Source organism: Corvus cornix, chromosome 4A (assembly GCF_000738735.6).
Source record: "Corvus cornix cornix isolate S_Up_H32 chromosome 4A, ASM73873v5, whole genome shotgun sequence".
Lineage (NCBI taxonomy): Eukaryota > Metazoa > Chordata > Aves > Passeriformes > Corvidae > Corvus > Corvus cornix.
This window is the reverse complement of record NC_047058.1, coordinates 13,123,581-13,139,894: the sequence shown is the minus strand read 5'-3', so window position 1 is coordinate 13,139,894 and position 16,314 is coordinate 13,123,581. Positions and strand designations below refer to the sequence as shown.

At 43.5% G+C, this 16,314-nt stretch overlaps 1 protein-coding gene across 5 annotated transcripts in view; it reads left to right on the top strand.

The window, feature by feature from the left end:
• GPR50 (G protein-coupled receptor 50) overlaps positions 1-15,955 on the top strand; it is a 42,706-nt gene extending 26,751 nt beyond the window's left edge. For 2 of the 5 annotated variants that reach the window (XM_039572096.1, XM_019288128.2), the window contains exons 2-3: positions 5,544-5,608; positions 11,394-15,955. In XM_039572096.1, coding sequence (XP_039428030.1) covers positions 5,605-5,608; positions 11,394-12,262 — 873 coding nt within the window. In that variant the 5' untranslated portion in view covers positions 5,544-5,604 and the 3' untranslated portion in view covers positions 12,263-15,955. Of the gene's footprint in view, positions 1-707; positions 4,016-5,543; positions 5,609-11,393 lie in introns of those variants that run through there. The other 3 variants (XM_039572094.1, XM_039572095.1, XM_019288129.3) reach the window with 2 other exon arrangements.
• The last annotated feature ends 359 nt before the right edge of the window (positions 15,956-16,314 follow it).

The following is a 16,314-nucleotide window of genomic DNA, read 5'->3' as shown; positions in this document are numbered from 1 at the left end:
GATTTCACACTGAAGGTGCTATTGAGTTATTCTTTTGTTTCTGTGCTCACTCAACCAGCACATGCCTAAGCTTTTTTTTTTTCTTTTTTATGGTAGCAAGCAGGGTGGAAGGTAGCTTAGATTTGAGTCAGGGCAATGGAGTTATAGAAATCATAGAATCATAGATTCATTAAGATTGGAAAAGATGTCTAAGGTTATCAAGTCCAACCATTAGCCCAGCATTGCCATGTTCACCACTAAGCTGTATCCCCCCCGTGCCACATCCACACATTTTTGGAACACTTGAAGCAATGGTGATTCCACCATTTCCCTAGGCAGCCTGTTCCAAGTGAAGAAAGGCTCCTCCTTGTCAGCAGCTTTTAAGAGGTGTGGCTGAGGGGGCTGATCAATCGACCTCCCAGGGTCCCTTCAGCTCTGTTGTCGCTGGTGGGTTTTGTAGTCACTCCCTTGGCTATACAAACATGGAGGTGGGGAGCAGAGTCTCCTTTACCAACCACCAACTGGCTTGAAAGGTCTACTCAGGGTTAGCATTAAAGGGTTGCATGCAGCCCTCACCTCCCGCGCTCCTGATGGGAATCATGAGGCTCAAGTTAACATGTTACCACTTTGAAGTATGGAGGTGTGGGTGTTAAGTAGTTTCAGAGAGAAGAAATGTCTGTGATTTATTTCTTGCTGAGAAAAGTTCATTAGGGAGAAAAAGGGAGAGGAGGGGAAAAGTTTTAAGGGGACACTGAAAGCACCATCAATTGATGGTGGTTATACAACTCTAAAAGTAGGCCTGTACTGCAGATTAGAAAGTAGGACTCGGGGGTATTCCAGGATTAGGCAATTGTGCTAAGTACGTCAGAGTTTCTTTGGCTTATGTGGATGGCCTTTTTTTCAGCATTTTTTAGTCTTTCTGGAGCTTTTTTTTCCCCTCCTTTTTGCTGAGGGCAAAACGTAGTTTGTATAAGAGCAGAATCCAGCAATGCTGTTCTACTGGAAGCTGTTGATAGTGGAAGTGTCTGCCAGCCTCATCAAATATTATCCACAAGTGTGAGATCTACCCTTGAAAGTGTGTATGCTGCCTATAAGTCTGACTACTTACTTCATTAAGTTCCTCCAGTAATTGAGGTGTCACAGTCCCGTGGAGTCTTACTTGCCTTCAAGCCACCTGGGTATTATCCACCACTAGATTCCCATTGAGACCAGTGTTAGAGCACACCCACTTGAACCATTTGGTCACACAGGCTCACATTGGAACACATTTATTCTGGACTTTACTGCAAAAACATCTTTTCTCCTTTTATAGACCCATACATAGCACTTCAAAGATGATTAAGTTTCATAAGTCATTAGGAAAAGAACAGAAGCAGATGCCATCCAGCAATACATTTGGGACTCCCTAGTCCAAGTTTCTCATATTATCGATCGTTTCTTGTTCATCCTGTACCCAGGCTTGACATGAGTTCTGTAAACCCTGTGGAATATCTGGAGTGAAACTTTTGCTGATGTTCTGGGAAACACTGTTTTTTGGACTCCTTTCTGGGAAAATGAGGACATGAGAATTTTTTTTATTTTCCAGTATCATTATATTCTTACTGAACCAATTTTAACTGTTTGCATTGGACTTCTGCCGATGTAATTGTATCAGAGTCCCTAAAGTGTTTGCAGGTGAAAGTAACTCTCCATTTCCAATGGGATTAGTAAATAGTTATGAATGAACCAGGAGGTCCAGAACAGATTTTCTTTTACTTTCTTTTCTCGTACTTGCATGCACTATGTCTCTCACGGTTCACATAGTCTTGATGAAGCCATCACATCTTGGTGGTCTTTCTTTGCCCATCTGTTTTGTAAGGAATATTACTCCTCTTCCTAGCAGATTGTGAAGGTTGCATGAACAGTAATTCAGGTATATCAACCTTTTTCATTGCGATGGGGCTGGATGCTGGGTTTGGAGGACTGACTATGGACAGCTGCCCTCAGTTGTGCTGCTTTCCTGTCCCTCATGGCACCATTTCTCTTCCAGCCTCATCTCCACTGTGTGTACATACTGTAGCTGTACCTGCTTCATTGCTAGGTTCAGTGTGAGGCCACAAGAGAAAAAAACATGGGCTCTAAGGAATTCTATGATCTACCCCATGGGTATTTTTGTTCGAAAAAATATGTTAAGGTCTTCTGAAGAAAAGCCAATCAATTGCAGCACAGGACTCACTGTAAGGCATACCAGGACTGTGCTGCAGCCTACAACTAGGCTATCACCTTGGAAATAATTTGGATCCAAATTATGTTTCTTTTTCCTAACTCTAGTGTCAAATGCTGTGCAGAAGCACAGGTGATTATCACCCAGCTACTGCTCTAACACCCAAGCCTTCATTTAGGTAACCTCGAATTGGTTCAGAATGAGTTAAATGCTAAATGGCCTTCATCAATGGAAACATTTCTGTGTGGTGACTATTTTTTTAGTAGCTTCATCATTTCCATATGCAATTCAAAAGAATTGTAAAGAAAAAAAACACCTCCCATTCTCACCAACTAAGTAGGAAGAGCTGAGACTGGAGAGAGACTCATCCCTGGGATGTCAAGGCTGGGAGGTCAAGACAAGCTGTTAATTGTGGCAGGGTAGCATCTGCTCCTTTGCAGTGGATATCCGTGGGTGTAGTGACTGGTGCTGACACTAAGGTTTAGTCAACAAACTGTGCTGGTGAGGCACAGGGAGGAGCAGGAGCAGCTCCTGGGCTCAGCTGTGGTGGTTCAGCAGGGCTCTCCAGGGCAGTCAGACAAGATTTTTATCACTAAAATGAGCTGTGTGTTCTTATCTGACTGTATGCTCTGCCTGACAGCTGCCTAGGAATAGGTTGCTTGCACACAGCTCCTTTCCAGGAACACACTTTGACCAACACCAGTAGCAAAAGAGCATTATTAAGTTGATTAAGCCTGAGTTGACATTTTTTTTTTTTCCTACAATAGTAACAGATGGCAAATGGTGGCGGTACAGCTGCTGGGACTGGGAGAGGATGGATGTTGGTTTGTCATTTCAATGGATGCTGGAAATAATTAATATTTATGTTTATACAGGGTCTTTCCTCTTTCAGAGCGCTTTACAAACCAGGTGATAAATAATGGGCCTGGAGTTCATGCGTGCTGGTAGAGCTCATCCCTGTGCCCATGTGGCCAGTGTGGGAGGGTAAACATAAGGGCATTGGCCTGTGCTTCCTACATAGCCTGAATGTGGATAGTGCCATTCAGCAGGGATTTCAGGTAGAAAAGGCAGGTAAACAGCTGGAATTCAGGGGGCGACACTGGTATCCAGGGTGTCAGGTGCTAGTTTGGGTACCTGGACTCGCCTCTGGCTGCATAGGGTTTTGTGTAGACTCCTCCCAAAGACGTCTGTGTCCCACAAGAAGGTGCCTTAGGGAGTAGGTAGCCACCAGCCATGCTGTCCTTGTACAGTCAGATGCAGCAGCTGGGGCTCTGCAGGTCACCTGACACTAGCAGAGGTGCTGAGGCTTCCTCTCACTCTGGGCAAGTTGGAGGGTGGCCCCAAGGGCCTCCTGACTCTGACACTTGCTCTCCATCAGTCTTGCTGGGATGTGCTGTGAAGGCAGTGTTTCCAGGTCCATCTTTAGTCCAAGAATTTGGAACTGATACAGAGAGGAATCAAGACTTTGTGTGGATTGGCTCACTATCTCACAGTGTTACTGCAGGTGATGGGTTTGGTGGATATAACAGTGAAATGACAGAAATCTGGGGCACATAATGAGAAAGGACACTTTTTAGCACTTCTTTTGTATTTATTAGGAGCTGGATCAAGACCACCATTTACTCCTCCTCCATTACTGGCAGATTCAGTTGCCATAATTGCATCCAGGAAAAACACTAGCAAGAGCTAAGTTTAGAAATCCATAAGAATTACAGCACTGTGGTTTTCCCTCATGTGAAGGGTCAGAACTTCCAGGAAAACACAGGAAGAAGTCATTACAAGGCACTTTAATGAACACTGAATTGTATTTTAGAAACTTGAAAAATGTTGAAGGTAGGTAAAATGTCAGCTTTATGTAATTTCCCCTTTCTTTATACTATATTCAGATCACCTTTTCAGGAAGGAGTGCCCAAGGTGAGCAGGATGTGTTAGGATTAACGGGTAGTAACAGGGGAACTTGCCAAACACTGTTTCCCTGGGATGGTGTTAAAATGTCTTTTTTCTTTAGAAAGTATTTGAATTTCTGAAGATGGGGAAGTTGCTCTGCATTGGTACCAAAAGAGGGCTGACCACTTTTTAAGGGTTCAGAAGAAGACATAATTAAAATAATTTTTATTCATTTGAGAGTGAATGTCCAGCTACCATCTGTGTAACAGCAAGATAAAAATTTACATTGTTTCTGGTGTAATGGTAAGTGATATAAGGAAAGATACAAAATTGTGCAAACAGGGCTGTTCTCTATTTTCCAGCCCATTTCCAAGACTTCTGGGCTCAGCTAAGGCTGTGAATCTGGCTGGTCTTAGCCAAATGAAAATTATGAATCTCTGGAGTGTGAACACTGCCAACTATTGCCCTTTGCTGCATTCAGTTAGGGTGGCTGAAGGCATGGCTCAAGTATGGTTCTGGCAGCAAGACAATTAAGAGGTCATGACTTAAAAGTCTAAAATCCAGTAATCTAGTCCTTCACCTGACAATGTAAGCAATTCTTTAGCCATCAGCCAAGGTAATATATGGTGCATAACAAATGTAATTGAAGCTCTAGGGGGCTGGTCCTTTCTTCTACAGTAAATACTGTGAGGTTTTTCTCCTCCTCCCGCAAGCAACTCTTTCTCAAAGGTCCAGAGGGAAAGGCAGCTTTCCCAGCTGTAGTGATGTACTGATGAGAAGGCTCATGGAGCTGGTGATGCCAAAGCGATGCATAAGTGCCTGGCCACAGGAAGGCAGAGGAGGAGGAGGAGAGTTTGCTTTGGGGACTGCCTTGGCCTTGCTCTGTGCATCTGCAGGGCTGCCACGAGGCAGGGAGCAGCTCCAAGTGCCCACAGCTTTCCCACAGGGAATGATGCCAGCAAACCAGATAACAGTTGGTAGCCCATAGCATACTGCTGTTCTGTGGCTTCATGGTTGTACTGAGAGATAGATCTCAAAGGACTGTTTTCAGGAGTTAAATTCTTCTGGAGTATCATGCATTTTTTAGGACTTTCATAATGTCCTTAAATTGGATATTTCCACATTGTCTAATATTGTATCCTAAGGATGCTGTGGGTTGGCAATACCTCCTGCCCTTTTTGTTATTATGCTCTGTATAATTTTATGCAGCACAGTCAGGATTTGAGAGCAGCTGACAGCCCAACTGCACTGTCTGTTTAACTGCAGGAAACCACACTTTATCCCCCTCTGAATCCTAATGGAGTAATGATAACAGATAATTAATTGAATGCCTTTTCCTTTCTTTTGTTTATTCTCTCTTTGAACATACTCCCTAAATACACAAATAAAATCCTCAATTAAAATTTATGGATTAATGGATTGAACAACAAATCTTTTTCTTTCTTCTTTTTTTTTCCTTTTGCCTGGATCTCAGTGAGAATTTTGCTGATTTTCACTTGTGCTCCCCTCCCTGTCAAACATTTTCAGTTGTCAAAATGGGTAAGTATACACTGGGCTGTCGTGTGGGCACATCAGATGTATCAGTGCTTATCAGAATGGTGGAAGGAGATGAAAACAGTCTGGCATTCCTCCTGTGCCATTGTGTGTGGTGTTCACACTGCCCTGGAAGCCAGGAGCTTGTAAGGATCAGTGCAATGGGTCAACTCCCCTACAGAAGGATGGTTCTTAATGCACTTTGATGGGGTAAATATTGTCTCCCCCAGGAATGACCCTTTAGAATTTGTGACATAAAAAATGCTTGTCAGAGAGAGGGCTGCAGGCTCAGCATCCCCCAACACCACAGCATTGTCATCCACTTAATTACAGCAGTACGTGATCAATATGATTGCACACACTCAATGGTATCTTTACGTCATAAAAAGAAGAAAATTGATCTGGAAGTGTTTTCTATGAACTGCCACTTAGTTTGTAGAACCGAGCACACTTCACATCTGCAGGCTGGAGGTTAGTGACATACAAGCAATCACACAGTAAGTGGCAGGTAAAAACAAACAAGAAAAAGAGGCTATCACAGCTAATAAAGTCTTGTTGCATGCTGAATAAAGCTTTTTATGAGTTTATTTTTTTGCTTGGAGCAAACAGTACATTTTGTTTCTGTTTTGCAGTGAGCATAAGCTTTGGAAGGTTAAACAGAGAGTATTAGATTATGGTAAGTGGTCGTCGGAGGCTTGCTTTACAGTCATGGCCTGTTAAATTGTTTACTGAACCTCAATATATATATATCTCTGAGGTTGATGTGTGTCTTAATTCCTGTTTATCTGGAAGATCTGAGTCTGTTGATTTTTTTATAAAACCTGAATGAACAAACATAAAGTTTAAGATTCTCTTTATTATAAGCTGTGGTTTATAGTATAGTTATAGTAGTAAGAAGTCACAGCAAACATACCAGTTGCATAAATAAACTTTCAGCATTTTGTTATTGTGTATCAGCACATTTTTATCAGTACAGGTTTTTAGACCTGCTTTTCTACAGCTGTCAGTTAATCTGGCAGCAGCTGGACAGACACCAGGGTCTGATCTCACTCCTGGGAAGAGGTTGGAACAGCAAGGTGACTCCTCATGCAGTGAGCCAGCCCCATGGCACTCAGCCATTGTGCTCATGGGTCAGCTTCTCACTTGCTGCCTTTGAGCCTGTTGTATGTGGGTTTGTTTGCCTCAAAATGCTGTGGGCACTGTCTATTTGGGAGCAACTCGAATCCCTGCACAGAGGGTGGGAGGAAGGGGCAGCCTGGACAGCAGGCTCAATTGGAGCTGGACTGTTCCAGGTGAGCAGAAGTTGATCTGCACAACTGTGTCTCTGCTTTGGTGCAAATCCTGTCACTCAGGAGGACAATTCAGTTTCAGCACTGGGTGTACAGGTAACAGTGCTAACTTCAGGTTGCATTGAGCATCTCTTGTTCACCTGAAGGAAAGAGTTCTGTAGTTCTGTAATACTTCTGCAAGGAATGTAAAATAACTTCTTATGGATAACAAAGAAAGAAGAGGTTTGGGTGTTTGTTTTGGACATTTTGAGATGTGCAAAAAGTGACCACTTTCAGAAAAATATTTTATCTCCTTCTCCCCCCCTCACCTTTTAACCCTGGTTCTAGGTTCAGGATACATAAGCCACAGTCTGTAAAGGACAGCCCACAGCTGCTGCGTGGGAAAAGTAGGGAGAGGCTGGATCTATGCAACTGGAGCTTGGACACCAGGGGATTTCCAATAGCCTCTTGAGGCAGGCAGTGCCAATGACCCTGGTGTTTGTACAGTGATGCTCAGTTAATCTCTGTTGAACAATATCTGTTTGGATGAAAGTCAGGTGCTGTTGGGGCAGCCTGCCAGTGAAGACTTTTACGTATGTGGATTATTGATTTGCAGAATTCATTGAGGTATTTTCACATTTCCTAGAACCAGGGCTTGACAATAAGTCCTCAGATAACCTGTGTTGTTGGATAATCCGTGTTGTTGGATAATCCAGGCAGAATGAGAGGTAGGGCCAGGGAACTGCTGGAGTACAGGAGCAGACTGCTGGAGTGGGCAGAAATAGATTTATGGGAGCAGAGGGGGAACTCAAAGATAGAAGTGCTAGGGCAGGAGATGTTCTGGGATAAATTCCCTTTTGCATAATTTGCACGTGCCTATAATCTGCTCTGCAGATGGGCTTCAGATTGTTTGGAGTTAGGTTTTTCTTCCCTAAACAATTGTGGATTATACTGTGAACAGTATATTGTACCTCTATAATCTGTAGCTTTGTGTTGGACTTCTGTAATGTACAAGGATTTATAAATTCTCTGAAAATATGGACAAATTTGTATTACCAGTATCCTTGTGTCACACTTGCTTTTCTCCACCATTCCTGCCTCTTCATGTATGATTCTATAACTGGGGAATGGAGCACAGTGGCACATGAGCCAGTTTATACTAAGTAGAAGTTAAAAAAGGGACGGAAAATGTGAAAGCTAATAAGGAAATATAGTCACATGCCAACAAAGAGAAAAAGATACATCTGAAAATAGTGTTGCAGAAGCAGATAAATTTCAACTGGAGATGAAGTCCTGCTGGCATTATTTATGGGCCAGAGTCCTTTGTTTTATAGTGGGAAATGTAAAAAAACACAATAATGAAGATTGTTGGCAGGAGACTGCTCTTCACCTTCCCTAAAAGCCACATATTAGATGGCTTCCCATTCTACAGTGTCTTTGGGAAGGACGGTCCAACCTCATCCTACAAAGGGAAGGACACAAGCTGTTGGTGCAGGGCTCAGCACGTGGTGGTCTCATAGCAAACCAGGGACTGAAAGGCTAAAGCAGTGTTTAACTCAAGTTACTCCTATTTTAATAATTAGCCAATAGCCAGTTCCCACGCTTTGAAGGGCACGTTCTGCTTTGGTGGCATGCAATGAGCCCCGTCTTTACAGTACTCAGTCATTAAAAATGCACTGATTTCCAGGACTGACCTGCAAATGGCTGTTTTATGGGTCTGACCTTCCCCTTCATCTCACCAGAAGAAAAGGATGGAGTTGAGCACATTCCCACATAAACTGGAAGATGCGTTTATTTCTGTGAAATAGTACTGCATGAACCTTTCTGGCTGTATTTTCAGGCACCCAGCACCCTGCCTGGGCCATGTCTGCTGGTGGATAGGAGAGGTGAGACTGTACTGTTGAAGGCACAGAGCAGGGGAGGGCAGCTTTGCTCCCCGAGTGGAGGAGATTATTCTTTTCGTGATAAAACCGTCTCATTTTCTCCCTGCTGGAGCAACATGCAATGAATTGGTGTCAAAATAATACACAACAATACTGTGCTCTTGGACTGTATCCAAACTGCAATGTCCGTCCTGTGACTATTATTTCTATAGATTTTTTTTTCCTTATATTCTTACTTCCTCCCAACTATTCAAGTTGGTGAAGAAAGACCAGCAGAGATGGCTTATTTCTTCCAGCAGCTGGCAGTGAAGTGAGACTAGTAATTTTCCCTACGGTTTTTCTATGCTTTGGATTAAATCCACAAATGTGGTGTTTTAAGTAGGGAATATTCAGCTTTGTTCTGCTTTGCCTGGTTTGGAACTGGATGTTGAATGTGTCTCTTTCATGCCCAGCAAAGGCAGAGACTTGCTTTCTGGCTGGCTGTGTAGAAGTGTGTATCCAAGTAGGACAGGTCTGGTGAAGAGGGAGAGTTACAGTCCATTTAGTGGAGCCTGTCTCCAGCATGCTCTGGAAGTCTCCTAAATTGGATTGCTGATACCTCTCTGTCTGTGTTTTGTTCTCTTGAAAATTATTTTAGAAAAGCTTTCCAAAAGGAAGTTCTGGTGCTGGGGGCACATTTTCTTTATGTTGAAGTGCATATTTTTGATCGAGTGAATAAAAGTTTTGCTGCAGAAGAGCATTCCCTCTCTGGGGTGCCTGCAGCATCACTAAGTCTGACCACAGTTGGTTCTGTCCTTGACAATGGGCATAAATGGAGTTAATTATATGGGGACCAGGTTCAGTAGCTGCATTTTAAAGGGCTCTCAGTAAGTTATTAAATCAGCAGGAAAGCAGCACTGAGGCCCAGCAGACACAGAAGCTGTGTGCTGTGGTAAACCTGTGTATGTAAAATTTCTTTCTAAAAAGATTTCAGCACTTCACATGACCTCTGCTAATACTTATTTTTAAGTGACACTTTGTGTCAGCTGCCTCAGCTCCACACTGCCGAGGGCTATTCTCCAGTCTGGACTGCTTTCCAGTCAGCATGAAGTGGCCTGATATGAACTGTTGACTTGTCCTGATAGTTTTTGTTGGCACAAACATAGCCATGACCCAACTGCAACGGCAATGCAGCCATGCTTTCTGACAGCCCTTGGGTGTATTTTCCAAGTGCTAAAGCCTGTGACCTGGTTGAATTGAGATGTAAGAGAGTCCTTTCAGGGATACCATAGAAAAATACCTCTTTTAAGTATTTTTTAAAATATATATCTACTCTACTAGACAGCAGGATATGAGGGTTTGAAGAGAACATGCAGGTGTGATCAGTTGGATGGGATGTTGCCTGTATCACATAGGGGCACAGGTGTTGACACCTTAAATGTGTTACACATACTCTATTCTCTATATATACTCTCTCTGTGTGTATATATATCTGCTGTCTAGCAATATTTTCCTTCCCACCACTATAGATACACATGAAAGTTGCAGAGTTAGGAAAACCAACCACTTTTTCTAGTGTGCTGTCCTCGAACTGAAGTGTTGAGCTCCTGATGAAGTGACACTTTGAGGTCATCAAAATGCTGCGTATTGACAGATGTCCTTTTCAACATTATAGCTGGTCCCGTAGTTACACCAGTTCCCACAAGACCTCGAGGTCCTTTTCCTCATGCAGTCCTCTATGCTGACTGGCAAACTGAACAGAAAGGCTTTTTGCCTTCCTAAAAATACACCAGACTCGTGAAATGAGCAGTAAGTGCTGTTAGGAGGTCACTGGTCACCCAGGTCATTGGAGGCTGCTCCACACAGTGGAGCTGGAAGGTGTTGTCCCACACAGTGCAGCATTTTCCATCCAACAAGGCTTAAATTATTTTATACTTGCAGAGACTCTCAACTCTCTTTGTTGTAGAGCCTAAATGAACAACCTGCAGCACATACTCTGCAGAGATGGCTGACTGCAGCTTATTAACCACATTCTCTGCCCAGGACCAGACAGTGAAGGAGTGACTGACCTTCCACATTGCACTGGACAACTTTAAAAGAGGAGGAAAATAGACCAAATAAGATAAGCACATCAAGGCTGGTTGCACCATGCTTCCTTGAAGAACATACAATCCTTAACATGAACAGTGCAGAAATTCTGATGAATGCATACCTGCTTACATGCAAAAGAACAAAAGAGACCTTTCCTGTGCAACTGCTGTCAGTGAAATGAATAAACCACTGAGAACAAAACCTGCCTATCATAGGCCTTTGGCCCATGATGGTCAGAGACAGTCAGGCTGGCTGATTAACAAGGAGAGCAAAATCCTTCTCTCCTACATAACTTAAAGGACCACAGGTACCTGACCCCCAGCTATAGCCAAGTTAAGGGTAACACTTTCAGTTTAGAATATTCCCAAGGAGGAACATGCAGGTCAATCATGCCTAGTTACTCTCCACTGCTGTCACTAGTAGAGCACAGTCTTATTTCCTAGGGTTTCAAATTCTGAGTGGAGAGTAGAGTGAAGCCCATGAGAAGACTTAGGCCTAAAGAGGAGTTCTGAGTTGCAAGTTGTCCATCTGGACCTACACTAACCTCTCATGGTCTCTTCTTTTTTGTAGGCAACATCTTTGTCGTCAGCTTGTCTGTCGCAGACCTCGTGGTTGCGGTTTATCCGTACCCTCTGATCTTGAGTGCCATCTTCCACAATGGATGGACCATGGGAAATGTTCACTGCCAGATAAGTGGGTTCCTGATGGGCTTAAGTGTCATCGGGTCCATTTTCAACATCACGGCGATCGCAATCAACCGCTACTGCTACATCTGCCACAGCCTTCGGTACGATAAGCTCTTCAACCTGAAGAACACCTGCTGCTATCTCTGCCTGACCTGGATACTCACGGTGGTGGCAATTGTGCCAAACTTCTTTGTTGGCTCCTTGCAGTATGACCCCCGGATTTACTCCTGCACCTTTGCCCAGACGGTGAGCACATCGTACACCATCACAGTGGTGGTGGTTCACTTCATCGTCCCGCTCTCCGTCGTGACATTTTGCTACCTACGGATCTGGATTTTGGTGATTCAAGTCAAACACCGGGTGAGACAAGACTGCAAGCAGAAGCTCAGGGCAGCTGACGTCCGAAACTTCTTGACTATGTTTGTGGTTTTCGTCCTTTTTGCTGTGTGCTGGGGACCATTAAACTTTATTGGCCTAGCTGTTTCGATTAATCCTTCCAAAGTGCAGCCACACATTCCAGAATGGCTTTTTGTCCTGAGCTATTTTATGGCCTATTTTAACAGCTGCCTCAATGCTGTGATCTATGGGCTTCTTAACCAGAATTTTCGGAAGGAATACAAAAGGATATTGCTGACGCTGTGGACTCCCAGGCTGCTGTTCATTGATGTGTCCAAAGGCGGGACAGAAGGGATGAAAAGCAAGCATTCTCCAGCCATAACAACCAACAACAACCACGCTGAAATACACCTATGAGTCAGGACAGTACTATTTATTCTGGATTACAGTTGTATATATAAGAGCCTTTCTAGCTGTGTGCACTGCACAGCTGGTGTTGCTCTCATGCAAGGAAGGAGTCTGCAACCTTTCATGCTTAGCTTATTGCTGTGACATCAAGGCTTTGAGTAAGGATTTTCAGAATGGAAATGACTAATCTTTTTTTTTTTCATATGGCATCTTTCACTGTGTGCCTAATTAATTGGTTTGGTTGCTTTTGCCACAAGCATGCCAATACCCGAAAAGGGAAGCGTTTGGAGTGCATGGAGAAATGCAGTTATGCTTGAAATGCAACCTTCAAGAGACAGCAAAATTGCCATTTATTACACACAAACCTTTCTCCCCTCCTTCTGAATTCTATTTTTCTAGCATTAACTTAACCCAAACTGTATCAAACAAAGTGTAAACTGCATGGCTTTTTACATTTTAGATAGGTAACCTTATTAGCCAGCAGGCGTATGTATGGGCATGGTGTGTGTTTTCCTGTTTCTTTCCTCTTAACGTTTAGGAGCTAGCCTGGGCTAGATGTGAGGCAGGCAGAAGCCAGACCACTGTGTGTCCGACGCACTCATTTTAATTGAATATCTACAGATATTAAGTATCCTTGCATTCTCCTTCCCAGGCCATGAGTAAGAATATGGCATATGACATAATCTAATTGCAGGAAGATACTTGGAGCCTGATTCTAATTTAGGCAGTATCCTGTCATGGCCAGCAGTAATTCCAAACATCTTTCAAAAGTCACTGCTACATGAACATCACAAAAAAAGAGATGAACATAGCAGAGTCCCATCTGTGTAATGCAGATTGCAGCTTTAAGTTCCAGTAACATTGACACTGGCAGACAAAGGGAGAAGGGGAAGGCAGTGTTTGTTCCAAAAACCCCTCCTTTTGCCCATCACAGAACATGAATTTGCTGATGGGAGAAAAAGTGGAGATTTTTTTCCTATTTTATTCACGTACAGAACTGTAATTAACTCATGGAGCTGGGAGACGAAAGCTACTTAAGCCTAATTATGCATCAGTTCTGTTAAAGCCTGAACTGTGCTATCTGTATCATTGGAAACAATGTCATGAAGTGCTGGAGTATCACATTAGACACAAGCACATGGGCAAAGATAAGGCTGTTTCTTTAATGGAGTATGAAAGGGGTGTGTGTGTGTGACAGCGGCTGTCTGTAAATATGATGACTTCTTTGTTTCCTTAGCTTCATTGTGAATTCATCTCTTTATGGTTTTAAATATGTGGATTCCTGCTTTGAAACAATCCCATTAAATCAACAGGTAGGACTCCCCTGGTGCAACTCTACCTTCAGGTTAGCACACCTGCCTTGATGCCAGTGTGCTGAGTGGCACAACAGGGAGAAGGGCAGGTCTGAACCCTGGGGGTCTAACAAGGACAGTAGGCAGCCCTGCCCCTGGTGAAGGACTGCAGTCTTCTCTCTTTGGTTCTAGTCAAAGCAGAACTAGTTCCCAGTGCTGAGCCCTGAAACACCGAGACCAGACTTTGTAGGCGCCTGGAGATGGAGGTACGTAGGATTTCCCCAGAGCCTGAGCAGCCTGTGTGCCTAATCCTTAGTGAAGATAGTAGGCCGTTTGTGCACTGCTTTCTGAACCCAACTTGCTGCTGAATGTCCCTTCTGCTGATTTTTGGGGGGAAGAGGAATTGAGAGAAATTAAGGCTCTTTCTGAAGTGGGCCAAGGAACTTTGCGTGGTGCGTTGCCTCCATAAGGACTGAGTGTCTCTGCTGCTGCTGCCATGTGGTGAAGGTCACTACAGTACCAGGGGGGCCCTGCATTTATAGGGTGCCCTGGCACTTAGGAAGTTTCAAACTTGAACATCTCAGCCACTTCAGATGATTGTTGTTTTAAAATGTACTGCAGCCAGCCTCCCATAATAGGAATCAAACTGAGTTCTGTTTTGGCCTCTTAATCTGCCTCAGCATGGCCAAATAAAGGTATTTTGACCCTCAGAAATAACTGTTGTCTGTTCGCCTTCCAGAAAAACCACCCTGGATGAATTCACACCATTCCATGCAAGCAAAATCGTTTTGAGTTAAACTTGGATAAGAAAAGCACTGAGGAATCCATAACTGCAGAGAGTGTTTGTCCCATCACACCAGGGAGATGTCCCGTGTTCCATGACTAGTCTTCAAAGTCATTTGCAATTAGCTACAACAGTGTTAGTTAGAATCACATTAGCAAATAATTTGAAGCATCTAGTGCCAAGTGAAATGTACTGCTTAAAGACAATTGTGAAGAATCTTGTGGAAGTTTGCCAAATATCTCAAATACCCCAAAACTGGGGTTTCGTCTTATGGATTCTTGTGTCTTTAACTGAATGTTCAGTGAAGGTAATGTGGTATGGTTTGGGGTTTTTTTATTCTTTAAGCTTGTATTTGCACTATTTCTTATTCAGGCTCCAAAGTTATCAGCCAGCAAGTATTTGAACCAAACCAAGTCCAAAGAGGTCCCAAACAGGCAAGCTGTGAGAGTCCCTGCTACACCTGGCAGGAATTGGAGCAGCAGGAGCACGGTAGAGCATCTCCCCAGGACTCACAGAGTCACCGCTCAACCAAACTATGCAAAATGATCTGCTTGTCTTCTGCTGCAGGGTCTGAGCCCAGCTCCTGCCCAGGTCTCTGCAGGGGACAGGCAAAGTACCTGCTGTGCTAGGGTGGGTGTGAGCAGCTCCCTGCAGTGCAGACCCTGCAGGCTGGCCATGGCTCTGCGGTGGGTGCAGGGTGGCTCTGGTAGCACAGGGAGCACAGCCCTGGCATGACCTGTTCAGAAGGGCTCTGCGTGTCCCAGGGAGGTGCCCAGGGCTGGGCTGATTCAGCCACCATGGTCGGAGGCTTGAGCTCAGTCCTTCTGGAGCTGAGGTTTGCAATATGAACCATGGAAAGCAGGGAATGTGGCCTCAAACAGGAAACACTGTGCCGTTTGTTAGCACTTTGGGAGAGGCAGCACTTAGGATAGGATAGAGTTTTATACTGACTTATTTTAAAACTACCTGAGCAGCTTCTTATTTTTATGTTAAGAAATGGTTAACAGGGTACAGAGAGTTTATTTTTGTTAGCATTTGTTTACAGAAAAAGGGAAGTGTGTTTTAGCTGAGAATTCTGAGCAGTGTCACAGCTTCCCTATGGGAATCTAGCTTTAATCCAAATTTGAGATTTCAATGAGATCCCACATCTTAAATCACACTCTGCCAGTTCCACCTGTTGCATATCTGGGCTTAAGTCTCATTGAGATCTCATATAAACTAGTTTCAAATCACTTGCTCTGGGTTTGATCTGGTGTGTCGAATACCTATTCTAGTCCCAAACTCTAAAATTGTTGTCGTGGAAACTTATGGAGAGGCAGTATTGCTGTGAAGGAAGATGAATCTCTTGCCACAAAGAAATATTTTTGGATGTTGCTAATGAATGTTGTTTAATCTATTTAAAAAGAATGTAACCAATATATTTATATATAAATGTGTATTGCACATGCTGTTTTCATTTTAATGTTTGATTGAGAATCCTTCAGTATACTTTCCTATTGCCATTTTTGTTCATAAAATAGATTAATTCCCTTTACCTGTCAAAAATGTAATAAATCTGCCATTGGACTACTTACTGATTTTTTTTCTCCACTAGCAGTTACTTTTTAATAAATATTTGGAACATCAGCTTGGGTTTTGTTGGTTCCCAGAAAGCAGATTGAATTGACAAACATACTTGAGTTCAGACATATCTGAGCACCCCAGCTTAGACCTGGAGGTGAATGACCCAGGGCATCTAAGACATCTCCTTGGATCCACATGTTTTCTTTCACCTGCCTGTGAGCCAGCTGCCTGATGCACTCTGGCCTTCCTCATCAGGGAAGAAACTTTCTCCATACAGCCATTGGTCTCCTCACTGTGTGTCCCTTCAAAGCCCTTTGTCTTTCTTGTGCCTCTCCATGCCTATCCATATGTCTATCCCTCAGGTGCTATGGAAGCAGAGTTTGCCATATCCATTTCTTTGCCCTTTCCTGGGGCAGACAGCA